The sequence below is a fragment of the Puma concolor genome, chromosome C1 (assembly GCF_028749965.1).
Source record: "Puma concolor isolate L17-30 chromosome C1, mPumCon1.1.hap2, whole genome shotgun sequence".
In the NCBI taxonomy this organism is placed as follows: Eukaryota; Metazoa; Chordata; class Mammalia; order Carnivora; family Felidae; genus Puma; species Puma concolor.
The window spans coordinates 119,731,142-119,758,931 of record NC_141674.1 but is presented as its reverse complement, the minus strand read 5'-3'; the positions used below and the strand labels follow the sequence as shown (position 1 = coordinate 119,758,931).

Below are 27,790 nucleotides of genomic sequence, written 5' to 3'. Positions count from 1 at the left end.
TACAGCGCACAGCCTGCTTGGGAGTCTCTCTCCCTCTCTGTTTGCCCCTCCCCCGCCCCCCATCCCTCTCAAAAGTAAATAATTTTTTTTAAAAAAAAAAAAGAAGAAAAATTTAGACGACAGGACACTGAACCCCGGGCTAAAACATTCTCAGTTTCCACAATCCTTGAGCATCTCGCCTGTCTAGCTGGGATCAGTGAGCCTAGCCGGCCACCTGGCAACATCATCTCAACCTGGCCCTCCTGTCCCCTTTAGGCCCTTGATTCACACAGGGCAAAGAGGAGGTGAACATGAGGTTCACCAGGGTATAGGGGGTAAAACACAGCATTTCCCAAAGGACCACCGTTCCTCTGAAAACTCCAGAGGAAAGGAGGTCTCTTGTCAAATAAATTTGAGAGAAGATTTGCCTTCCCCTAAGAGCCTCACAGTGCACTTTGACCCAGCAGAGATTCTGGTAACGTCTACAAGACACCCACCTTGACTTATTTCACCATTAGCCCCTTCCCTCCCCCGTTTTTTGTTTTTTCTTTTTTTTTTTTTTTTTGTTTTGTCTTGTTTTTTTGTTGTGATTTTTCAGATAACGGTTACTTACACTGCAGCAAACACAGTTGAGGAGATGCCGCTGACGGCACAGGGTCTTTGCACCTGTATTAGTTCAGCAAATACTTATTGAGCGCCTACTGCATGCCAGGCGTCGTGTTAGGTCTGTGATGTGACAGGGAACAAGACAGGCACAGCCGCGTTGCAACTGAAAGGACAACTGAGACAGGGACATTTTTTTTTTTTTTTTATCTTTCTTTGGCATCTCCCACTGTTCTCTGCACAAAGTACGCGGTCAGCCCCCATGTGTTGGTGGATTAACTCATCCCCTCCGTGGATAGGTGCTGACTAATGCTGGGTTCTGCCATCGATACTGTATCAGGGCAGAGAACAGCTATCATATCCACCCCCATTATCAACAAAAAATCTGTCACACATCCTCTCTGTGTGGCGAGGACACGGTGCAGGATCCGCAGAGGGATCATAAGAGCGGTGCTCTTACGTAATCCAAATTAATTGTTCCCGACTGGGGACGCTTACATACCCTAGAACAAAACAAAGTTGTGGTGGTTTTGTTTTGTTTTGTTTTGTTTTTTAAGTGGATGTTTCTGAATCTCCCTGGCTCTGCTCGTCTCCAGAGGTCCCCAGAGGAGTACTCGGGGCTAACGCAGGCCAGCATCGGAGGGGGGAGAAAGGAATTTTATTTATCTGCCGCTAATCCTCATGTGGCGCACACCCAAATCTGGGATTTTCCCGTTCCTGCCCGGAGTATCCTGGGGTGCGGGGTTCATCCACAATTAAAACAGAGGGCGGGTTGCCCCCCTCACCAGCAAGTTGCTCCGTTAAGCAGCTGTAGATTACAGGCCCCGGCTCTGGCTGCCGGAGAAAGCCAGAGGATTTGATTTTGTTAGCAAAAGGTGCCCGGAACCTTGGCAGCCGCGCTCGACTTTACATATTTAAGAGTTGAAATCTAAATATGGAAGCCCCTCTGTCACCGCAAGAGCAGGGGGGTTGCGAGGCCAGGAGATGGGTAGGTAACAATGGCAGGGTTTTACTTGTGGAAGTCAAACGCCCGCGTTCTGTCCAGAAAATCAAACGCTCTGTCTCCCAAGAGTGCAAACCGTCAGCGCCCGGAGCCCGGGGTCCAGCTCTGCCTCCCCCTGTCCCAGCTCGAGCTGGGGGCCGATGACCCGCGCCCTCCCCCAAGCCTCGCTTTACACTCTTAGAAGATGGGGTTAATGCCTACAGAGGTGTCGTGAGCCACCGTGGGGGTGATATGTGGAAGAAAACAAAAAGCATTTTGCTATTATGCTTGGGGCGTGTGGCCACATCTCCACTCTCCCTGACGAAGCTACCAACCACCCATTTCTGAGTTCACGAGATGCCGAGACACTCCAGCCCTGGGGGTCCGAATGGTCCAGGGCAGTGTTGGCAAACTGGGGTCGATTCTCACTGGTGGGTCACGAAATCAATTTGGTGGATCGCAACCAGCTTTTTAAAAACGAAACAGGATGTTACAGAATGTCAGAGTGCCTTGCGTGTTCCCCGGATAGATATTTTTTCCAATAGTCACGTTTGCATACGTGGTTGTGTACTGGGCAGTAATGAAAAATGTGATGGTTCCCGTAAGCCTCCATCACAAAGTTCGGAGTCCCAGAACTCCCTTGGAGAAATAGATACCCAGACCACCCCTGACCTATGGACTCAGAAGCCCGAGAAGTGTGTTTCTGTAAGCGCCTTGGGGGACTTAGGTGCACATGATATGTGTAGTAACCTCTGGTGGGGGGTGGGGGGTGCGGGGTAGGTAGGGGGTGGTGGGGGACACACGTTGTAGAGCCAGCAGATCTGGGTTTCAGTCCCAAGACTGTGGCTGCCCCGTGAGATAGTTTCTTAGCCTGTCAGAGCATCAGTGTCCCCATTTATGTCTGTGCCCCCCTCCTGTGGTCCTCGGGAAGGTGTGAGCTGAGGACACGTCAAATGCGCAATACATGTATTTAGTAGCGGCTGAATGAGTTTTGAGATAAGTTGCAACCTTCCCCATAAGATTAGCACTCCCATCTCCTTCCGCTGCCACACATAACCACCGCAGGGCACTAAGGCTTAGAAACTGGCTGTTGGAGGGGCACCTGGGTGGCTCGGCCAGTTGAGTGTCTGACTCAGGTCCGATCAGGTCATGATCTCACAGTTCGTGAGTTCGAGCCCCACATCGGGCTGGCTGCTGTCAGCACGGAGGCTGCTTCAGATCCTCTGTCCCCCCCACTCTGCCCCTCCCCAGCTTGCATTGTCTCTCTGTCTCAAAAATAATAAATATTTAAAAAAAAAAAGAAAGAAAGAAAAGAGAGAGGAAGGAAGGAAGAAAGGAAAGAAAGAAAGAAACCGACCATGGAGAGCCATGGTTCTCAATGGGCTTGGCCTGCCTCCTGGGTCTATGGTTTATTTAGCTAAGAGTCACCAAAACGGTGTGTTGACTCCAGACCAGTGACTTGTGGTGGTGTTCATCCTTTTGTTCCTAGGACTGTTTTCAAAGTTTTGAATTTTGTTTGCTGTTGTTATTGCTTTGGTTTGGTCTCATCTGTGCTAAATGCTCTTACTAAGCCAGGTAGACGTTGTTAGATGGCAAAATACCCGGATCAGTGTAGCCCACCTGGACAGAGAAATCGGGGTTCTGCTCTTAGAAGCCCAGGTCGGCCCCAAAGGTAGCGGAACTTCCTGTGACCTTGCCCACTCCGGCCACCAGCCTGAAATAATGACAGAGACCAGCTCTGACCCTGGCTTTGTGAGCAGTTGGCCAAAGCCCCTCTGTGCCACAGTAACTGAGTACCAACAGAAGCCACCGACAATCTGGCTGTTTCTTTTTTGCTAACGAGCTTACGTATAATAATATTAAATGGCTTTAGCTTGGGGAATACAGGCGTTGTCGGGATGGGGGCAGTGTGTGGGATCTTCACACCGTTCCCAAGGACAGAGAGTTTTAGGAAAACAGACTCGCTGGGATCATCCAGGCGTCCCACTGGGACTGGAAAGTCAAGAGGCCCTTTGTTACTGGCTGGTCTTTGACTTTCAGCCCTCCCTGTAAACCGTTAGCCCGAGGCTGGGGCTTGCTGCCATCGGTCAGCATGGAATTTTGGATAGCAAAAGGATGAGGACGTATGAACAGGAGCAGCATCTCTGGGCCCTCCCAGTGCATGTACACATGCCCAGCACAATCCATTACTCCAAACTAGGAGCTGGCGGTGGTGGCCCACATGGGTAGGGAGCTTCGGGGCATGTCACTGAGGGAGACCTGAGGCCTCACTGGGGCTACAGGGGCTAGGTTCCTGGGCCTGGGTGGGTTCTCATTGCTCCAGCATCTGGGGCAGCCCCACAGTACAGAGGGCCCATCAAGGCCTCAGTGGATCTTTGTGGAAGGCAGGTATAGGGCCAGGTTGACCCTAATCAAATAGCCTGGGCAGAGGGCACACAGGGACTTCTCGACCTGATGCTAGAAAGGCTTGGGTGATGAGAGTCTCCTAAATTAGTTGTTCTTAGTCCTCCCCGCACAGGAGCATCATCGCTGAATTTCTAAAAGCTAACGGTGCCTCAGCCCCACCCCAAACCAATCTAGTCTGCATTTCCGGGCCAGGCGTGGGCATTCATATTATTCCCCAGCCCCCCCAGGCGATCTTACCATGTAACCAGATCTGAAAACCACAGTCCCAGACTCAGGGGTAAAAGGCACTTCCCAGGCATCTGAGCAAAGCCCAGGAAATCCACCTGAGTTAGGGAAGCAACAGTTTGGGGCCGGGGAGCTGGTTGAGAGACCCCAGCGTGGCATCTGGCTCGTTCAAGATTTATTCCTGATGGTCCGTGTTGGGGGCCTTTCCTTCCCCCTCAAATTTTTTTTTTTAATTGTAGTAAAATAACACAAAATTTACTCTCTTAACCAGTTTTAAATGTTCAGTTCAGTGATATTAAGTACACCCACGCTGCGGTGCAACCCTCCCCACCATCCATTTCCACGGCTCTTTTCATCTTGTAACACTGACCCTGTGTCCCCATTAATCACTAACTCCCTACTGTCCCCAACCCCCAGCCCCTGGCAATCACCACTCCACCGTCTCTGACTTTTACTGCCTCAGAGAAGTGCCCTGATGTAGTATTTGTCTTTTTGTGACGGGCTCATTTCACTTAGCATCATGTCCTCGGGGTTCGTCCATGGCAGAGCAGGTGTCAAAACTACCTTCCTTTTCACTTAAAAAAAAAAAATTTTTTTAACATTTTATTTATTTTTGAGACAGGGAGAGACAGAGCATGAACAGGGGAGGGTCAGAGAGAGGGAGACACAGAATCCAAAACAGGCTCCAGGCTCCGAGCTGTCAGCACAGAGCCCGATGCGGGGCTCGAACTCACGGACCGCGAGATCATGACCTGAGCCGAAGTCGGCCGCTTAACCGACTGAGACACCCAGGCGCCCCCCTTTTCACTTTTTTTAACGTTCATTTATTTATTTTGAGAGAGAGAGAGAGAGCACAAACAGGGGAGAGACAGGGAGAGGGAGAGAATCCCAAGCAGGCTCAGTGCTGGCAGCGAGGAGCCTGAAGCGGGAGCTCGATCTCACAAACCATGAGATTGTGACCTGAGCCGAAATCAAGAGTCAGGCGCTCGACCAACTTGAGCCACCCAGGTGCCCCCAAACTGCCTTCCTTTTTAAAGGCTGAATAATATTCCACTGTTTAGAGTGATGACACTTTGCCTATCGATTCATCTGTTGGTGGACGCTCGGGCTGCTCTCGCATTTTGGCTATCGGGCACAGTGCTGGTACCAACATGGGGTATATACCAATCTCTTCAGGACCCTGCTCGTAGTACTTTGGGCGTGTATACCAGAAGTGAGAGTGCTGGAGCCCATGGTAATTGTATTTTTAATTTATTGAGGAACCTCCCTCCTGTCTTCCATAGCAGCTGCAGCCTTTCATATTCCCACCCACGGTGCACGAGGTCTCACATTTCTCCATTTACTCTCAACACTTGTTTTCTGGTTTTTTGACGGTAGCCATTCTAACAGGCACGAGGCAACATACTATGGTTGGATTTGCATTTCTCTAATGATCAGTGATGCAGAACATCTCTTCCATTGCTTATTGCCCATTCAGAGATCTTCTTTGGAGAAACTTCTGTTCAAGTACTTTGCCTATTTTTGAATTGGGTTGTTTGTTTTTCTTTTTCTTTTTCGAGTTTATTTGAGCGTGAATGGGGGTAAGGAGAGAGAGAGGGAATCCCAAGCAGGCTGTGCACCGTCAGCACAGAGCCTGACGCAGGGCTCGAACTCACGACCCATAAGATCATCACTTGAGCCGAAATCAAGAGTCGGACGCTTGATCAACTGAACCGCCCCGGTGCCCCTGTGTCATTTGGTATTCCGTTGTTGAGTTTAGTAGTTCTCTATGTATTGCGGATATTAATTCCAAATATTAACTCCAAAGGTGCTGGAGACCTTTGTAACCCCAGTCTTCAATATCAGTAGATCAGAACTAAGAAAAAGTTGGTGTGGTTCAGAAGTTGCTAAGAGATTTGGCGTTCTTGATAGATACTTCAGGAAGTGACGAGGATTTGGCTGTGACTCGCAGGTGGGGAGCCTTCCACTTGGGGACTGACCATTTTAATTTGACCTGACTGTGGGGAGTAGCACAGATGCAACGATGGCTTTTCCCAACAGGCTGTGTTGAACCAGGAAATTGTTAAAGATGGGACAAAGACATCCTTGAAGTGGTTAAAAGCTAAGGAAAAACAGAGATGCTTAGGAGGATAGAAACTGGGGGTCTTCTGGCAACTAGTATTTTTCAGGGCTCAAAGATGCTGTACTTGGGAACCTCTCTATGAACATATAGTGGCTAGTCATTAGAACATGTTTGTTTCTTCATAGAAGTACTGTAAGCAATTCTCCCAAACAATGTTCTTTCGCATACTGAGGTGTCACATCTTGGTGGGAGGAGCGAGAATGAGGCACGGTAGCAGAATTGGACCCACTTCGAGCCGTGCCTGAGGGGTGTGCGGACAAAACCGTCTCTCAACCAAACCCCTGGATCGATGCTGACAAGCTGGGCTGGAAGGAAATCCAGGAGGCCCAATTGTAGCTTCCCCGTGGAAAGCTCAAAAGCAACCCATAAAGAGTACCCTGAGGGACCGTCATACTGCCGCATGTCAATTAAACCCTTACAGGCTCTCCTTGGAGAAAATGCAAATGTGCGCACTGCTTGATAGGTCCCTGCTATTTTCATCCCTTATGCAATGAACACAGGGCTCTCCTGCCCCAAATCTCTCGGTGGTTCCTCAGTACCGCCCAGTGCCTCTCCCCCACACCTGCCACGAAGCCCTAACCCTTGGTGCCCTGTGCTGTCCATCACCCCGGCTTCGTCTGGGGGGGTGCTGCAGAACGCTGATCCATACAGCGCTTCCCCCACATCTCCAGCTCCAGCTTTGGGAAGCACGGACTTCCCACTGAGGCTGATTTAGTGGCTTGCCCGGGGTCACAGTGTCACGCGAGACTATACCACCAACAGCAGACTCTGGAACACCTCATTTGTCGTCCACCAGAACTTGACCTGCCACAGAGTCCGAGGCTAGAGCTACAGATCAGCACTTCCCAGCTATTTACGGGCCGCAGCTTCTGTTTAGGTTTGTGAGTCTCCATCTCTGCACATCCCCTTCCAGGCAGGAGAGTGCCCTAGTGGGGTTTCCCGCTGAGGTGTTCGTGAGTCGGGGCGTGGACGGGAGGGGAGGGACCGGCACCCATCAAGCCTAGGGCTTCACAAATAGCGTCAGGTGACCCAGCCTGCAGGCCTCTGAGCCGCTGTCACGACTGGTGCCAAAGCCACCTGCCAAGTACGCTTGTCACTTTGTGTTTATCTTTAAATCAACCTAAAACCAGTTCACCTTTTTATCTCCCCTCATCTCAGGCCGATTATTATTTGTGAAACTATGGCTTTGGTATGCTGGGAGACACCTGGTACTCTAAGATACGTTAAAATATGAGCAAAACTAGTACAATGTTTTTAAACGTCTTTGAGGGGCGCCTGGGTGGCGCAGTCGGTTAAGCGTCCGACTTCAGCCAGGTCACGATCTCGCGGTCCGTGAGTTCGAGCCCCGCGTCAGGCTCTGGGCTGATGGCTCAGAGCCTGGAGCCTGTTTCCGATTCTGTGTCTCCCTCTCTCTCTGCCCCTCCCCTGTTCATGCTCTGTCTCTCTCTGTCCCAAAAATAAATAAACGTTGAAAAAAAAAAAAAATTTTAAACGTCTTTGAACTGCACTCCATCAGAAGTCCTCTGGTGGCTGCCAGAATAACACAGTTTGGGGAAGAAACCGCCTCACTTTATCAGATGCTCATGATTCAGTCAGTCCTTACATACCTGCAGGCTGGAGGCATGATTGTCATTTTTCCGTTGGGGAAACTGAGGCTCAGAGAGTTCAGGGAGTAGTAGTAAGATCATGCAGAGAGGGGGTCATGGGGCTGGGACTGGAACCCAGAGTCTTGACTACCAAAGCAACCCCCGCCTTCCTTCCCCTCTGCCAGGCAAGCCGATGAGCCTTTGGTGGAATCGCTGCGTCTGTCGTCCCCCTGGCCCTAACTCCATCCTTCCTTTCTTCCGCAGTCCACCCTGGGCTTCGTGGCCCTCGTGCTGAGCACCCTCCACACGCTCACCTATGGCTGGACCCGTGCCTTTGAAGACAGCCATTACAAGTTCTACCTGCCTCCCACCTTCACGCTCACGCTGCTGGTGCCCTGTGTCGTTATCCTGGCCAAAGCTCTGTTCCTGCTGCCCTGCTTCAGCCGCAGACTCTCCAGAATCCGGAGGGGCTGGGAGAAGGACGGTGCCACCAAGTTTCTGCTGCCGATGGACCACGCCCTGGCCCAGAAGACGAGCCACGTGTGAGGTGCCCGCCTCTGGCCCCAGAAACCAGACACAGGCAGGACGGTGCCCTGGGCCTGTCGGGGCTGCTTTTCTCGATCGAGCAGGACGGTGAAATTGTGCACACATTGGTGGTGTGAGGTCTGAATTCCTGGGACACCAATGTAGGTGGCAACATTCAGAATGGCACACACGTGTGTGTGTGTGATATATATGTTCATGTATATTTCATATATATATACATATATATATATATAACAGGATTTGCATTTATATTTAAAGAGTTGAGCCCCTGAGATTTCAACTTGTAGATTTAAAAGCAAGAGCCAGATGTTAGAACAGCAGCTCACACTGTTGTGATCTCTGCAGAAATAGACACACACTCTTTGCACAGAAAAGGCAGTAAGAGGCTCGTACCTTGGTGGATTCCATCCATTTGTGTCCCACTCCCTTTTTGCTGCTTTCCCAAGGCTTTTGTCGAGTTGGAGCCCAAAGGGGGCAGATAAGAGCTCTGCCTGGAGCCTCATGGGATCACAGGGTGGAAGGGTCGCCAGCGAGCAGGGGGTGGGCTCCTCCCTCATTCACCTTCAGCAGCAGCAGGAGGTCAGGCGGTTGCTAGGACCCTGGGGGGTGAGCCTGGTGTCTGTGCCCTGGGAGCAAATTAAAGATGAGTTCTTTGCGGGGTAGGGGGTGCAGGGGGTCGGGGCCGAAGCTGTCCCCTCTAATCCTCCTTGAGCTGGGGAGATTTTTTTTTTTTTTCCTGAAAGTCAGAAGTCACCACAGCGGCTACACATTGATCCTCCTGCAGGAGTGTGAAGTCACCTCCGCGTAGGAGCCACTAATGAACCGTCTTGAGAACAAGGGTAATTTTTTTTCCCTCCTTTAAGTTGGTGATGACTGTTCTTCAAACCACTGTGCCTTCTCACCTTTCAGATCATTAGTTTGGATATCTCTTAGGAAGGCCCAGAGCAGGCCCTCTGGAAATCAGTTCGAGGGGGAGGGGGAGACGTAGCAGACAGCCCTCAGCATCACAGCTGAGGCTTTTCTCAGACCCGCCCAGGGCACCGAAGGACTGATTGTCCCCGCTGAACTGGTCCTGTGGAAAAACCTTGGGACCTCATCAGATGCCCTCTGCTGCTGCCAGGCAGAGAACCTGCCAGAAAACCTCACTGGCTCCAAGTTCCACACTGCTCCAGGGAAAACGGAGCACGTGGGCAATGGTGACCCCAAGGATCACCAACCCCAGTCAGTTACACTCAGAATGGTTGGGAGGGTCTTTTCTACCAAAGCTGCAAACTCGTCAGACTGCTGCCCCAAAGCACAAGAGGCTGGACCCCAACCAGGGCCGCAGGACACGTGTCCTCGAAGCCCAACCCTTCCTGGTTCCTACTGAAACTGCTGTGATTTCCCCTGTGGATAAATAGCTGTTCTTGGCTGAGCCCCCCGACCCCAGAACCAGGATGATCTGTCCTCTCCACAAAAAAAAAAAAAAAAAAAAAAAGGACCTGTAGCCACAGAGGGGACAGGGTCCCAACGGAAGACACGAGTGAGACAAACACTGACCTCTGCTCCAAATGGGGAGTGTGGGTCTTCTGGGCCACAGGTATCTTAGGAGCACAGTCGAGCCAGCAAGTGCTACGAGAAGAGGATGCCCCTGCCTCCCCCAGAGAGGCTTCATGAGCTCATGTCTGCAGAACGCATTAGGGTCTTTTAGTGAAAAGGGGGTGGAAAAAAAAAAAAAGCCAAGTGCAAGAGTATCTCATTAGGCCGGTGACTGATGGAGGGAAGGTGGCGCAGGCGAAGCTGTCTGCTTCCTGCAGACGTTTTCCTTCTGCTCCTGCAAGGCTGAGCTGCAGAAGTTTGCCTTCCACATGGGCCCCGATGAAGCGGCGCCGTGATCCTCGGAGATGCTCGCTGAAAAGGAGGCAGGCGAAGCGCAGATTCCAGCATTTGCTTAACACAATGAGGGCCCTTCAGTGTCCTGCCGATTGGAAGCAAGGAGAACATGGGCGACTGGGATCCACCAGGATCGCCAACCCCAGGCAGTACTGGTGGCCTTCCTTCTCTGGCCCTCCTCCCTGGGCCCAGGGAATTTCCTTATACCAAAGATGCTGACACACGGCAAATTCTAGCATGCTCCGTCCCCTTCCCTGTCCACTTCCCGCTGCAGGTGCTCCTAAGGGAAGAAAATGGTTCCGAGGTGGGGGTGGCAGGAGGGAACAGGTGCAGCGGGGGACCTGGCCACCCACCAACTGGACAGTCAACTCATGAAAGGCGGGGCGGGGGGGAGGGGTTGTGTTCTGCCTTGATCTGGTGTCTGCTGTTCTTCCCTACCTCACCAGGCAGCTGGCAACAGCACCCCCCATGAGAGTGGGTCATTCCCTTTCAGCCTGGTAAATTCTATGTGCCTCTGGGTACAAAAGTGCCTGAACCAATGTGCTCCAGAAGTCCTAAATGCCATGGTCTGAGGTTTGAAATCAATGCCATTGAAACAGTCTGTGTATTTTGTGTTTGAAACCTTGTAGGGCTTGTCTAAGAAGCAACAGAAATAAACCCCTAACCTTCTGTGAACTTCAGGCTTTTATTTCTGTCCCGCCGATCACCTGCCCACTCATTCGCTCGTTGGCTCAGTGAGCCTTCTGACTGGCACTTGCTCTGAGGCAATATGCAAGGTGAGTACAGAATGATCTGGGCTAGAGCTCACCTCTGAGGAAGGGTAGACATGAAGATCTTCAGCAACAGGCAAGGAAGGACATGGAGAAGATCCAGGTGACAGTGTGGTGGCGGTGGCAGGATGCAGAGGAGGGGGGATGCGAAAGGGGCATCCAAAGCCCCTTCCTGGAAGGCTTCCTGGAGGGGGTGGTGTCTGTGCTGTGGTCAGAAGGCTGCAGCCTTGAATGCAGGTGAGAGCTGCAGTGCTTCTCAAACTAGAATGTGCACAGGAGCGCATGTGGATCTTGTTCAAACGCAGCTCTGAGTCACGGATCTGGGATGAAGCCAAACCTGTGCATTTCTAATAAGCTCCCAGGTGCCCTGGATGGTGTTGATCCTCAGGGATCAGGGCTGAGATGGCTTCCTTCGTCCCCCTTGTGCTGCATCTCTGCCCTGTTACCAACTTCCCCAGGACGTTGGTCCCCTGGCTGCCCTGGAGAGCTGTGCCCCTGCACACTGCAGATGTGGCTGCGACCCCTGTTCTCTGAAAGGCAGAAGGAGCAAACGCGCACCCCACCAGAGCCACAGGCTTGTGCTCTGTGTGTTCCATGTGGGATGTCCCCTGGGTGGTCCCACAAGTCGGTCCTGGGTCCATCAAGAAAACAAGAACTCTTCAGAGAACAGCCACCTATCATGCAGTCAACCTTTTCTACTGAAGCAGAACTGGCTTACTGTATAGGGAAGAAAAAACCCATACGCACAAAGCAGTCTAGTGGCTAAAAACCATTTCCTGGGAACAATGACCGAAAGATGGCCTTGAGCCCCTGATAAGAGTTTTCCAAAGAAAGAACCATGGTCAGAAAACAACTTCACTACAATAATTTTCAACAACAAAACAAATCTCATGCTTGGAGTTTTGTTTTTCTGCTCTGTGTCCTTCCACACATCACGGTGAGAGAGTTAAGCTTTAAAAGTGATAGAATGTCCATTATTAAGTTCTTGTGTGGTTTCACACAAGAACTAAGGAACAACCAGAATAACTCACATAAGTTTAAGAGAAGTTTTATCACTCAGCTACTTGATAAGCTGAATCTTTTCCGAAAGCAATGACGTGGGCCGTTGGAAGTACAGAAGCTTGCTTCTACTGGGTCACTGCCCTGGTGTCTTTACAAAGAGGAAGCTAGAACCGTTAGAGCAGAAATTCTCAATCTTACCAGACGAGCACCAACTTTTTCTAATGAATACTTGAAAAACTATTTTTACTAACCTAAAATGAAATTCAGCAATAGAACCTACCTATGCATATACTTTTTAAATCAATATAATAAGGTCTTAATTAAAACATAAAATAGAGGGGCACCTGGGTGGCTCATTTGGTTAAGCGTCTGACTTCGGCTCACGTCATGATCTCACGGGTCGTGACTTCGAGCCCCGCGTCAGGCTCTGTGCTGATAGCTCAGAGTCTGGAGCCTGCTTCGGACTCTGTGTCTCCCTCTCTCTCTGCCCTCCCCAGCTTGCACTCTGTCTCTCTCTCTCAAAAAATAAATAAAAAACGTTAAAAAAATTAAAAAATACATTTATATAAAATGAAAATAATTTACACTAACATATACAATACTGATAATAGTAATTATTATGAGTAATAATCATACAGTAATTGGTTTCAGGAGACATACAATAATACTCAACATTGTTGACCTTCTTTATAACTGACATTTTATTTTTTTAAGTTTATTTATTATGAGAGGGAGAGAGAATCCCAAGCAGGCTCTGCAGTGTCAGTGCAGAACCCGACATGGGGCCTGAACCCACAAACCAGGAGATCATGACCCGAGCCAAAATCAAGAGTCCAATGCTCAACTGACTGAGCCAACCAAGTGTCCCTTTGACATTTTAAAGTAAGGGCTAAAGAGGGGCACCTGGCTGGCTCAGTTGCTTAAGTGTCCACTCTTGATATCAGCTCAGGTCGTGATCTTGGGGTCATGGGATCGAGCCCCATGTTGGGGTCTCCCTGACAGCATGGAGCCTGCTTGGGATGCCCTCTCTCCTCCCTCTGGCCCTTCCCTGCTTGCATCTCTCAAAATAAATAAATAAACTTAAAAGAAATAAGGGATAAAGGAAGTGTGTGTGTGTGTGTGTGTGTGTGTGTGCGTGCACACGCGTGCACTGAGTGTCTGAAACAGTATTGAATGCTGTGGAGAAGCAACATGCAGAGCAGTAAGTGTCCACTGAATTTGAAAATAGGGAAACTTTTTTTTTTTTTTTAATTTTTTTTTCAACGTTTATTTTTGGGACAGAGAGAGACAGAGCATGAACAGGGGAGGGGCAGAGAGAGAGGGAGACACAGAATCGGAAACAGGCTCCAGGCTCTGAGCCATCAGCCCAGAGCCCGACGCGGGGCTCGAACTCACGGACCACGAGATCGTGACCTGGCTGAAGTCGGACGCTTAACCGACTGTGCCACCCAGGCGCCCCAAAAATAGGGAAACTTTACGGTGAGAATGTCGATGCGGTGTTGGAGGACTGGGGAGGAATGGAGACGCTAAGGAAATGGAGACTAGTTCTGGACAACTCATCCAAGAGTTGGTTATAAAGTGGGAGAGAGAGAGGATTGGTAACTGGGGAGAAATCAAGGGACAGAAAGAGAGCTCGTTTTTTTTTGTTTTTTTTTTTCCATGGTTTTAATCTGAACGTGTTTTGGGTGTTCCTGGAAAAGAACAAGATAAACAGGAGTGGCTGAAGACGAGAGACAGAGACAGAATGGGAATCCCAAGTCCTAGAGGATATGGAAAGAGCACAGGTGGCTTCAGTGAGAAGGAGGAGTGGCCTGTCTTTTAAAACTAGGTTACAAATAATTGTTGGATAAAGTGAAAAAGGAGCTGTCCAGGGAAGCTTAATAGGGGGTTATCCAAATGAAACAACTGGTTTATAACATTTTTTTGTCTAAGGTGAAACGTACTAATTTTGTTTCCTGGAAAGTGTGCCAAGTGGAGGTTTTCCCCAGTTAAATTCTGTTTCCCCCACCACTTTCTGTAGTAACTCCAGGTCCTTTATCTGAGTTCAGGTTGACCTCTAATAGTTATGCAAAATTCTTTGGCTTCATGTTTGTGTCCTCTGTCGAGAAATGGGCAGTCACAAATGGAACATTTGATACACTTCGCAACCAAAAGCCTCTATGTCAATCCTCCCGTAAAGTGAATTATCAACCCCTTGTTTACTGAGTGTTGATTTCATTTACCAGACCAGAAGCCTAGCTTATTTCTATAATTTCTATCATAGGCAGAGCTTACTTTTAAAGGTCTAATCTAGGGGCACCTGGGTGGCTCAGTTGGTTGGGCGACAAACTTCGGCTCGGGTCATGATCTCGCAGTCTGTGAGTTCGAGCCCCGTGTCGGGCTCTGGGCTGACAGCTCAGAGCCTGGAGCCTGCTTCGGATTCTGTGTCTCCTACCCCTCCCCTGCTCACGCTCTGTGTCTGTCTCTCAATAATAAATAAACGCTAAAAAAAAATTTTTTTTAATAAAAATAAAAACAGTTAAAACTGTTCCCTTACTAGAGAATTCATTAATGCTTTCACTTCGTGAGGAGTCTTCTGCTACACAGCAACTAGTTCCTGAACAAAAGACATACTTTTTCAAAAAAATTTTTAATGTTTATTTATTTTTGACAGAGAGAGACAGAGCATGAGTGGGGGAGGGGCAGAGAGAGGGAGACACAGAATCCGAAGCAGGCTCCAAGCTGTCAGCACAGAGCCCGACGCGGGGCTCGAACTCACAGACTGCGAGATCATGACCTGAACCGAAGTCGGACGCTCAACCGACTGAGCCACCCAGGTGCCCCAAAAGACATACTTTTAAATGTACTGCTAAACTCTCAGGAGGTAAGAGAAACCACCATGGCAGAAAATAAATGGGAGCATGCACGCACATACAAATAAATAAGACAATGCTGTCCTTGGCTCCTGGCAAAAGCAAATTTAAGTCCTTTCTGGAGAAGAGCAACCTCAGTTCAGACCAACCAATGAAAGCTCCATATCTAAGATCAACAAACCACAGGTGAGAATCAGCAGAGACACAACTCCCAAGGACTTCAAAGAATAGAACTATCCAATAGAGAATAATGATAAACTAAAGGATTAAAAAATAGAATCACAAAAATAAGAAATAAGGCACAATGAAAGGACTTGATATGATGAAAAATGAAAATTCAGGAATGAAAGATTGTTGGAAACAAACCTAATTTGATGGATTTAACTGCAGGTTGAAGAAAATTAGTGAATTGTAAATTGGAGCTGAAGAAATTACCCAGAATGAAAAAAAAAAAAAAAGAGACAAATAGATAAAAAAAACAAAAGAGAGGTTAAAAGTTAAAATGAAAAAGTCTAACATACAAATAAATGGAGCCCCAGGATGAGAGAATGGTAGAGAGGCAAATTTTAAAGAGATAAGGGCTGAGGATTTTCCAAAAGCAATGAAAGACTGAAATCTAAAAAAAGCAGAAAGTGTAATGCATGCCATCAAGCAGGAAAACAAATTTGGACAATGAAACCACACCCAGACACACTAAGAAGCTCAAAAAGCAGCTGGAGAAAAGTGACAGGTTATTTGCAGTTATGAAATTATAACAAACTTAACCAATGGAAATCAGAAAATAGTGATCTAATATCTTGAAAGTGCAGAGAAGAAATGTCAACTTAGAGCAAAACTAATCTTTAAGAAAGAAGGCAAAATAAGGACATTTCAGATATATAAAAATTAGAGAGTTTACCAATAGTTCTGATCTCAAGAACTACTAAAAAGTACACTTCAGATAGAAGGAAAACGATCCCAAACGGGGAACCAAAAAAACAAGAAGGAATGATAAGCAAAGAAATAGTGACCATACAGGTACATCTAAACAAGCCATGTCTATATGAAATAATAATCATGTCCACTTACATGGGTGCTTTTTTAAAAGGCACACTAAAAGACTAGACAACAATGACATGTAAGGTGACTGAGTAAATGACTGAGTTAAAATGTTCTGAGACTCTTGTATCTGTTTGAGAGTGGGAGAAATTACGGACCAATTCAGATTTTGTGAACTAAGCTTGGAAAAATGCCAAAGGTAACCATTAAAAACCTTAAAATATAACATCCAAATCCTAAGGGGAGGAAAAAATGAAATAAAACAAAAATTTCAATTCTTAAAAAAGCAAGAAAAGAAAAATAGCATAGAAAAAGCAGCAGATATCAAAAACAAAAAGCAGATGTTAGAAACAAATCCATCTATATCAATAATCACAATAAATACAAATGCATTAAACTCTTGAGTTAAAAGATAGAGACTGCCAGATCGGATTTTTCAATATAGTTATATGCTATCTACAAGTGGCATACCTAAAAACTAAAGATAAACTATAGATAAACTAAAGATAAACTATAAAGATATAGTTTACTAAAAACTATAGTAAAAAATGTGTTAGGCAAAAACAAACCAAATGAAAGTTGAGGTGGCTAGATTATTATATAAAGTACACTTTATGTCAAAGAACATTATTAGGGATAGAGATAGTCACTGTATAATGATAAAGATTTAAATATTTTAGAATTGTATGTATTTAATAATGCAGCTTCAAAATACATAAAGCAAAAAAAGGGAGGAAATATAGGGAAATTTATCATTACTGAGAGATTGCAACAAACAAAAAGTTGTCTGTGTGTGGGTTTAATTTTTTTTTTTTTAATCTCTCAGCAAAATAGGAATAGAAGGGAATTTCCTTAATCCAACAAAGGTAATCTATTAAAACTTTACAGCAAATATTATTCTTAATGGTGAAATGTTAGCAGCAGTTCACTTACAATCAAGAACAAAAATGCTCACGATCACCACTCCTACTTAAGATTGTACCAGAGGAGGGGCTGCCTGGGTGGCTCAGTGGGTTGAGCATCCAACTTCGGCTTAGGTCATGATCTCATGGTTCGTGGGCTCAAGTCCCATGTTGGGCTCTGTGCTGACAGCTCAGAGCCTGGAGCCTGCTTCAGATTCTGTGTCACCCTCTCTTTCTGACCCACTTGTGCTCTCTCAAAAATAAATAAAACATTAAAAAAAAAAAAAAAGAATTGTGCCAGAGGTACTAGCCAATGCGAAAGAAGAAAATAGTACATGAAACAAATGGTGTATATAGAACAAGAGAAAAAGACACAAAACTCATTATTTACAAGTAATAATTTCCTATACTGGAAACCCGAAAGAATCTACAAATCTTTATAGGTAATAAGAGAGTTTAGCTATTCTTCTTCTTCTTCTTCTTCTTTTTTTTTTTTTTTTTTGAGAGGGAGAAAGAGCAAGTGGGGGGGGGCAGGGGCAGAGGGAGAGGGAGAATGTTAAGCAGGCTCCATGCCCAGCTTGGAGCTGACTGGGAGCAGGGAGAGGGTGGGGGAGGGTGCCTTGATTTTAGACCATGGTGAGATGATTTGAGCTGAAATCAAGAGTCAGATGCTTAACCAACTGAGCCACTCAGGTGCCCTGAGAGTTTAGCTATTCTTTTTATTTAAAGATTTTTTTTAAATATTTTTTTACTGATTTTGAGAGAGATGGAGGGAAGGGCAGAGAGAGGGAGAGAATCCCAAGCAGGCTCCATGCTGTCAACACAGAGCCTGACACAGGGCTCGACCCCACAAACCTCGAGATCACGACCCAAGGTGAAATCAAGAGTCAGACACTTAACCAACTGAGCCACCCAGGTACCCTGAGCTATTCTTAAATACGTTTGAATAACTAAAGGAAATCATGTCTAAATAACTATGGAGAAGCATGAGAATGATCCCTCACCAAACAGTATCAACAAAGAGACAGGAACTGACCATGCTGGACCTTGAATCCTGGACTTTCCAGGGTCCAGAACTATGAGGAAATTAATTTGTTTATGCCACCCAGTCTATGGTATTTGTTATGGAAGCCTGAGGGAGGCCAGAAGGCAGAAAGATGACATATTTAAACTGCTGAAAGACAAAGAGAGTCAACCAAGAATTCTAAATCCAGCAAAACTATACTTGCCATATGAGGGACAAGGAGATTCACTTCAGCATGACAGTGTGAGGAGCTCCACTGACCACTCCCTAATGAAACTGGTGAAAATTAGTTTTTAAACCAAGCATTTAAGGCGTCTGGAAATGGTCTTTAGCAAATCACAAATGACAAAACATAGAAGAAAATCTACCCCCCAAAATTGGTAAGAAAGGCAAGTGTGTGGTGTCTGAACCAAGACCTCTCCCTCTCTCCCTCTTCCAGCTCGGTAAGGTGAACACTCCAGAATGCTGCAGCCAAGAACCTCAGGCCACCAGCTGAAGCAGGTAAAGAGCTCTCTTCCCAGGAGAAGCAGAACTTCAGGGCTTCCCATTGTATCCCCAGCTTCCTATTGCTGAGGCTAATTCCAAGCAAGTACTGTTGAGAGGTGCAGCCTCCTTTCTTCTGCTCAGCCCCCACTCGTAGAACAGAGGCCCCTACCTTGGGTATGGCATGCTGAGAATACTGGGCCCCAATTACCCTTGTTCCAGCTCATGAGGTAGTGGCTCCATGCCAGGAGAGGCAAACCAAAGAGACTTCAGGCTGCTGCCACCACCCTACAGTCATTACTCAGCTCCTAGAGCTGGACTCAGAAGCTTGCCATTGTTCCCACGCATAGCTCTAGAGCCCTGGCTCAGCGATTTGTCTAAGCCAGAGAAGCAGGCTATAAAATGGGAGAGCTCCTAATCTTTTCCCAAAGGAACTGACTTCATTTTCAACAGAGCATGGAGAAGTTCAAACCTAAGGGCGCTGTCAAGAACACTGGAGGTTTTGAAAAAAGGCAATGGGGAGATTTCATGGATTTTTAAGAAAATACAGCCTAGCTGTCAGCTGGCTAGTTTACAAGAGAACCATGGAGAGAGATGGCGGGAAGGAACCCTCCTGGGGTCAGAACAAATATCAAACACAGAGCTTAGAAGCTACTCCTTCTAAGGAGCCACACTTTGATTGGATTAGTCTGTAGAACAATTTGTGCCCCAGGGCATTACTGGAAACAATAGAGCAATCATCTAGCAGTTAGTGGAGTTTAACAGCTAGACTGTGGTCAGGGAAAGAAGAAGAACCCTACCAACACCACTGTCATCCCAAGGGAACTGTGGGTATTTCCAAGTTGGGAATACACTGTACAGCAGGGAGGAAATAGATGTCATTAAAATAATCCACTCACTAAAAAGCAAACAAGCAAATAAAAATAAAATAAAAATAAAAAGCCCTGGGTGTGTGTGTGTGTGTGTGTGTGTGTGTGTGGAGGAGTTATACACTACATTATCTAAAATGTCTAAGTTTCCAACAGAAAATTAGGAGGCATGCAAGAAACAGGAAAATACAACCCATACCTTGTGAAAAAATAATAAGGCAACAAAAACTGCCTGTGAAAATGACCAGATACCAGATTTCACAGAAAAAAACTTCCAAATACCCATTAGAAATATGTTCAAATATGAAAGAAATGAACATATTCACAGGTAAACAAAAACTAATATTATTAGTATATATATATAATTTATATAATAAATGTAATTAACATAATGTAATATAATATAATAAGAGATAATTCATCACTAGCATATCTGCTATTACAAGACATACGAAAGGGAGTCCTTCAGGACAAATTAATAGGACACTAGGTAATAACTCAAATCCACATGAAGAAATAAAGAACACTGGTAAAGGTAACTACAGAGATAAATACACAAATACACCCTTTATTTGTAACTCTTTCTCTCATCTTGTCACCGAGACCCCAAAACCTGGCCTGCGTACCTGCTTGTACCCACTGACCTTTGACCCACATTTTTCCTCAAGCCCTTCTTTCTAGCTTATCTCTGAATTCAGGCAAAAGACCCTACAGGTGTAACATCCCAGTGATGGAAACCAAAACTATCCCTCAAGCAATAATGACTGGATTTTGTTCAACAACTCACCTGGTGTAGTTTCTGTGATTCACCAAGGAGTGAATACATATTAGTTTGTTTGCAATCTGAAAGACAACACAAAGCAATAATTACATATCTGTGTTGATGGGCACACAGTGTATAATGATGTAATTTGTAAAACAGCACAAAGGAGGGAGGACAGAATAAACAGGAGCAAAGTTACTGAAATGAAGTTACTATTGAAACCAAGTTGGTTACAAGTTGGTTATTAACCCAAACTAAATGGTTATAAGGTAATATATCAATTAGAAGTCCCAACACAACCAATAAGAAAATAAGTTAAAATATATAGTAAAAGAAATGACAAGGGAATTGAAATTGCACACTAGAGGGGCGCCTGGGTGGCGCAGTCGGTTAAGCGTCCGACTTCAGCCAGGTCACGATCTCGCGGTCCGTGAGTTCGAGCCCCGCGTCGGGCTCTGGGCTGATGGCTCGGAGCCTGGAGCCTGTTTCCGATTCTGTGTCTCCCTCTCTCTCTGCCCCTCCCCCGTTCATGCTCTGTCTCTCTCTGTCCCAAAGATAAATAAACGTTGAAAAAAAAAATTTAATAAAAAAAAAAAAAGAAAAAGAAATTGCACACTAGAAAATGTCTATTTAACACAAGAGAAAGAAAGAATGGAGAAACCGAGGAATAAAAAAGAAGACAGAAAACAAATAGCAAGATGGCAGTCATTAATCCTACCTTATCAGTAATTACATTAAATGTAAAAAGATTTAAAATTCCAGTTAAAAGGCAGAGATTGGCAGAACGAATTTGGTTTTATATGACCCAACTACCTGTTGGCTGCAGAGGCACACAGTAGACTCAAAGTCACAAATAGGTGGAAGTAAAAGGATGGGAAAAGATACACTGGGCAAACAGTACAAAAAAAACAGAACTGTATCATGAAAGACTATACAATAAAAGACTACTAGACTTTAAGACAATATTTGTTACTGGAGACAACACTTCATAGTAATAAGCATCAACCTATCAAGAATTTATAACAGTTATAAGCATATATGCACCTAACAATAAAAATGCATCAAGTAAAAACTGTCAGAATTGAAGAGAGAAACAGACCACTCAACAATAATAGTTGGAGACTTAAAGAGCCCATTTTCAGTGACGAGTAGACAATCTTGATAAAAGATCAATAAAGAAATCAAAGAATTGAACAATATTATAAGCCAACAAAACTTAACACATATCTATAGAACACTCCATCCAACAACAGCAGAATATACGTTCTCAAGTACACATGGAGCATTTTCCAGGACAGACTATGCAGTAGTCTACAAAACCAGTCTCAATACATTTTAAAAGACTGAAATACAAAGTATGTTCTCCAACCACGGTGGAATAAAACTGGAAAACAACAGAAAACACTTTGGGAATTCACAAATATGTGGAAATTAAGCAACATACCAGCTGGGCAAAGAACACATAACAAGTAGAAATTAGAAAATAATTTAAGATGAATGAAAACAAAACCACAATATACCAAAGCTTATAGGATACAGCTAAAGCAGTGCTTAGAGAAAAATTATAGGTATAAATACTTATATTTAAAAAGAAGAAATAGGGGTATCTGGGTGGCTCTGCCGGTTAAGTGTCCGACTCTTGATTTTGGTTCAGGTCATGATCACACAGTAATGAGATCAAGCCCCACATCGGACTCTACACTGCCAACAGCACGAAGCCTGCTTGGGATACTCTCTCTCCCTGTCTCTCTGCCCCTCCCCTGTCCTCTTTCTCTCTCACTCACACATTCTCCCTCAAATTAAACTTAAATAAATACACACATACATACACACATACAAACATCTCAAATCAGTAACCTAAGAAACTAAAAAAGCAAAAGCAAAGGAAACCCATAAAAAGTAGAAGAAAGGAAAATAAGAAAAGAGAGTGGAAATAAGGAAAACAGAAAAGAGAAAAACAATAGAGAAAAACAATTCACAAAACAAAAAATCGATTCTTTAAAAAGATCAGCAAAATGGACAAACCTAGACTGAGCAAGAAAAACAGAAAGAAACCTTAAATTACTAAAATCAGAAATGAAAGTGGATACATTACTACCAACCTTCCAGAAATAAAATAGATTATAAGAGAATACTATGAGCAATTGTCTGCCAACAAATTAGATAGATTTCTAGGACAAATTCCTAGAAAGTCACAAACTACTGACACCAAGTCAAGAAGAAAATCTGAACAACCTATAACAGGTAAAAAGATTGAGTTAGTGATCAAAAAAACTTCCTACAAAGAAAAGACCTAGAGAAGGAGGCTCCACCAGTAAATTCTAACTAATTTTAAAGAAAAATTAATCATAATCCTTCACAAATACTTTCAAGACATAGAAAATATGAGACATTTCCTGTTATGGGTTGAACTGTGTTCCCCCCAAATTCACATGTTGAAGTTCTAATCCCCAGTACCTCAAAATGTGACCTCATGTGAAGATGGGGTCTTTATGTTTTCTTTTTAATATTTACTTATTTTTAAGAGAGACCAAGTGCAAGCAGGGTAGGGACAGAAAGAGAGGGAGACAGAGAATCCGAAGCAGGCTCCAGGCTCTGAGCTGTCGGCACAGAGCCTGATGCGGGTCTTAAACTCACAAACCGCAAGATCATGACCTGAGCCAAAGTTGGAAGCTCAACCAACTAAGCAACTGAGGCACTGGAGATGGGATCTTTACAGAGGAAGTAAGTTAAAGTAAGGTCATTAGGGTGGGCCCTAATCTGACTTATGTCCTTATAAAAAGGGGAAATTTGGATAGATGTAAACATAGAAGGAAGATGATATGAAGGCTCACAGGAAGAAGATGGCCATCGACAAGCCAAGGAGACAGGCCTGAATAGATCCTTCCCTGGCCATCTCAGAAGGATACAATCCTGCTGCCACCTTGATTTTAGATTTCTAGACCTAGGAGAACTATGAGACTATATGAGTCAAGAACTATAAGACAATGAATTTTTATTGGTCAAGCCGCCCAGGTTGTAGTACTTTGTTACTACAGCAGCCTATCTAATACACTAATACACTTACTTCCCAGCTCCATCTAGGTAGCCATTATCACCCTGACAATGAAACCAGACAAAGGCATCACAAGAAAACTACAGATCAATACCCTTTATAGATATAGACACTCAAAACAAATCCTTAATAAAATACTAGAAAACTGAACCCAGTAACATATTAAAAAATGTTACAAATCATGGCCAAGTAGAAAAATCAATGCCATATGCCATATTAATGGAATTAAGAACAAAAATCACATAACCATCTCACTAGATGTGTAAAAAAGCATGTGAAAAACCCAACACTTTTTCATGGTAAAGATACAGGATAAATTAAGTATAGAAGGAAACTTCTTCAGCCTGATAAAGGGCTTATATGAAATATCCCTACCTAACATCATAGTTGATGGCAAAAGACTGGATGCCTTTTTCCTAAGATGAAGAGGAAGACAAGGATGACCTTGTCTTGTCTTACAAGTCTCACCAAATTGTACTGGAGCCCTAGCCTGGACAACTGGGTAAGAAAAGACATAAAAGGCATCCAGATTGGAAAGGAAGAAGTAAATCATCTCTATTTACAGATGACATGATCTGTATATAGAAAATTCTAAGGAATCTACTAAAAGAGCTAATAAATGAATTCAGCAAGGCTTCAGGATAGAAGATCAATACATAAAAATTAGTTGTACTTCTTATCTGAGCAATGAACAATACAAAAATGCAATTAAGTAAACAATTCCAGTAATAGTATCATCAAAAATACTAGAATACTTAAGAATAAATTTAACTCAAGAAACAAGAAAAATCTCAAATTAGCAATCTAACATTGCACCTAGAGGAACTAGAAGAAGAACAAAGATAGCCCGAAGTGATCAGAACAGAAGCAAAAGAAATACATAGAGGCCAAACAAACAAAAAATGGGAAAAAAAAAAGTGTAAAAAAAATCAGTGAAACCAGGAAACCAGGATTTGGTTATTTTAAAAGATAAATACAATTGATCAGTCCTTAGCCAGACTCATCAAGAAAAAAAGAGAAAGGACCCAAATAAATAAAATCAGAAATGAAAGAGAAGTAACAATTAACATACAAGGGACTATAAGAAAATACTACAAAAAAAATATCTGCTGACAAATTGGACAACCTAGAAGAAATGGATATATGCCTAGAAACATACAGCCTTTCAAACTGAATTAGGAAGAAACAAAATCTGATTCATTACTGATTACTGCTAATGAAATTAAATTGGTAATCAAAAGCTACCAAAAAATAAAGTCCAGGGCCATATGGATTCACAAGTGAATTCTACCAAACATTTAAAGAAGAATTAATACCTTTTCTCTTCTAACTATTCCCATAAAGAGGAAGGAAAGCTTTGAAATACATTCTATGAGACCAGCATTACCCTGATACCAAAACCAAACAAAGACACCACAAAAACAAAAAGAAAGCTACAGGCCAACATCCCTAGTGAACACAGATGCAAATGAGCCTCAACAAAATATTAACAAGCTGCATTCAACAATACATTCATCACAATCAAGTGGGATTTATTCCAGGATGGCAAAGATGATTCAATATTTGCAGGTCAATCAATGTAATACATCACATCAACAAAATGAAGGATAAAAATCATACGATCATCCCAATACAGAAAAAGCACTTGACAAAATCCAACATCCATTCCTGACAAAAACTCTAAACAAAGTGGGTTTAGAGGGACCATACCCCAACATAATAAAGGCCATATAGGAAAAACTTACAGCTAACATCATATTAAAAAAAATATGATATTAAAAATGGTTAAAAAAGTGAGAGGTTTTCCTCTAAGGTCAGGAACAAGACCAGAATGCCCACTCTCACCACTTTTATTCAACCAGTACTAGGAGTCCTAGCCATGGCAATCAGACAAGAAAAAGGAATTAAAAGCATCAAAATTGGTAAGGAAGAAGTGAAACTGTCACTATTTGGAGATGACATGACACTATAAATAGAAAATCCTAAAGACTCAACAAAAAAACTACCAGAAGTAACAAACGAATTCAATAAGGTTGCAGGATACAAAATACCCAGAAATCAACAGTGTTTTAATATCCTAGTAACAAAGTAGCAGAAACAAATTAAGAAAACAGTCCCATTTACAATTGCACCAAAAATAATAAAATACCTAGGAATCAACTTAACCGACTAAGTTAAAGACTAAAACTATAAAATACTGATGGGAAACAATTGAAGACAACACAAATGGAAAGATATTTCATGCTCACGGATTAAAAGCATTAATATTGTTAAAATGCCCGTACTACCCAAAGCAATCTACAGATTCCATGCGATCCCTATCAAAATACTAACGCATGATCTCGCAGTCTGTGGGTTTAAGCCCTGCATTGGACTCTGTGCCAACAGCTCAGAGCCTGGAGCCTGCTTCAGATTCTGTGTCTCCTTCTCTCTCTGCTCCCTCCTCCACTTGCGCTCTCAGTCTCTCTCTCTCTCTCAGGATAAAATAAACATTGAAAAAAAAAAAAAAAAAAAGAAGTACAACAAGTTACACAAGTGGCCAAAACTGCAAGATTTTATAAGAAATCTATGTCGACCATTTGCACAATATTAAAGAAGAGATGAAATAAGGGGCCTAGATACAGCAAAAGGAGTCATGAGAATATCAAAGCAATGGCCATGTGTTCTGGAAGATGTAGCAAAGTTGCTTCTGGTTTGGATAAAGGAGAAGCAACTAGGAGGTGATACTGTGACCGAGAACTTTACCTGCGAGAAGGCAAAGGCCGTGTGTGCTGACCTCGTAAATAAACTGCCAGGTGCGTCAACAGAAAACGAAGAAGGCTTCAAGGCAAGCAGGGGATGGTTTGATAACTTTAAGAGAAGTGGCTTCCGTAGTGTTGTGAGGCATCGAGAGGGTGCGAGTTTGGACGCTAAGGCAGCTGAGGCGTTCGCTATCAAGTTCCAGAAGCTCATGGTTTCTGAATGTTACCTGCAGAAGCAAGTTTTTAACTGCGATTAGATGGGGCTTTTTTGGAAAAAGATGTCAAAGAGGACCTACATTACAGAAGAAGACAATGCAGTGCCCGGTCACAAGCCCGTGAAAGACCATCTCACCCTCCTGTTTGTGCTAAGGCAAGCAGGGATTTCAAAGTCAAGCCCCTGCTCCTGTATCATTCCAAGAATCCATGAGCCTTCAGGAAATGCAAGGTGCAGAAGAGCCAGTTAAACGGTCTGTGGAGGTCCAACAGCAAGGCTTGGGTCACTTATATCTTGTTCGTGAGTGGATCAACGAGGTCTTCGGCCCTGCAGTGAAGAAATACCTTTTAGAAAAGAATTTGCCATTCAAAGCCTTGCTGGTTACGGATAATGCTCCTGTTCCTCCTTCAGGCTCTTAAAGCAATTTACTGGAGGAATTTGAGTTCATTAGAGTCAAGTTCCTTCCTCCCAACACCACTCCAATCCTCTAGCCCATGGAACAGCAAGTCATTTCGAACTTTCAAAAGCTTTACACCAAAGTACTATGTCAGTGATGCTTCGAGGTGACCGAAGGAACAAACCTCACCTTCCAAGAGTTTTGGAAAAATCATTTCCACATCACGAACTGCCTCAAGATCATCGATGAAGCCTGGAATGGGGTTACCAAGAAAGAGAATCTTCAACTCTGCTTGGAGAAAACTGTGGCCTGATTGTGTTCTTGCCTTCTTAGAGGGGCTTGCCATGAACACGAGCCACCCGTTGTCAATGAAATTGTGTCTTTGGGGAAGACCATGGGACTGGAAGTGAATGAGGACGACATTCAAGAGCTGGTGGAGGAAGATAGGCAGAAGCTGGCCACCGACAAACCAATGGAGATGTCGTCTGCAGAGGAGGAGGAGAAAAAGGTAGAGGAATCCCTCACTTCAAACGAGATCAGGGAGATGTGTGAAATGTGGGAAACAGCGCAAAATCTTGTAGAAAAGCACCACCCGTATAAGTCTGTAGTAGTGCGAGCAATGAATCTGTTTAACGACAATGCAATGTCACATTTCCGCGAAATCCTCAAAAGGAGGCCAAAGCAAGTGTCATTGGATAGGTTCCCTGGTAAGTTGTACAAAAAGAAAAAGTTGCACAAAAAAGAAAAAGATTCATAGAGAGCAGTGATTCCATTAGTGATAGTGAAAGCTGTCCTACACAATAACCCTCCTCTCTCCTCTCCCTCACACCAGCCACAAAGGTTTTCAAAGGCAAGTGCAGGTTAATTTATTTTTCTTACTATTTTCTATTTTCTTCATTTCTATATTACAGTATTTTAATCATTTTATATGAATATTTTTGGGTTGTGGAACGAATCATCTGAGTTTCCATTATTTCTTATTGGGAAATTCGCTTTGATAGACAAGTGCTTGGATTACAAGCATGTTTCCAGAATGAATTATGCTTGCAAACCAAGGTTTTACTGTATTTTTATTTATTATTATTTTTAAAGTAGGCTCCACGCCCACTGTGGGGCTTGAACTCACAACCCTGAGATCAAGAGTCAGTTGGGGTGCCTGGGTGGCTCAGTCGGTTAAGCGTCCAACTTCAGCGCAGGTCACAATCTCGCGGTCCGTGAGTTCGAGCCCCGTGTTGGGCTCTGGGTTGACGGCTCAGAGCCTGGAGCCTGCTTCCGATTCTGTGTCTCCCTCTCTTTCTGCCCCTCCCCTGTTCATGCTCTGTCTCTCTCTGTCTCAAAAATAAATAAAACGTTAAAAAT

General features: G+C 44.4%; 1 protein-coding gene and 1 long non-coding RNA gene across 4 annotated transcripts in view; one reads left to right on the top strand and one right to left on the bottom strand.

The window, feature by feature from the left end:
* Positions 1 to 10,996, top strand: part of STEAP3 (STEAP3 metalloreductase) — a 53,276-nt gene extending 42,280 nt beyond the window's left edge. For all 3 annotated transcript variants that reach the window (XM_025935264.2, XM_086718443.1, XM_086718442.1), the window contains exon 5: positions 8,168 to 10,996. In XM_025935264.2, coding sequence (XP_025791049.2) covers positions 8,168 to 8,449 — 282 coding nt within the window. In that variant the 3' untranslated portion in view covers positions 8,450 to 10,996. The remainder of the gene's footprint in view (positions 1 to 8,167) is intronic.
* LOC147578407 (uncharacterized) lies at positions 8,966 to 27,586 on the bottom strand. Its single transcript, XR_015255170.1, has 5 exons — positions 26,173 to 27,586; positions 25,825 to 26,047; positions 20,049 to 20,104; positions 9,989 to 12,257; positions 8,966 to 9,075 (listed from the first exon to the last, which is right to left on the bottom strand). It is a non-coding gene; the product is annotated as an uncharacterized LOC147578407 (long non-coding RNA).
* Positions 27,587 to 27,790: the final 204 nt, after the last annotated feature.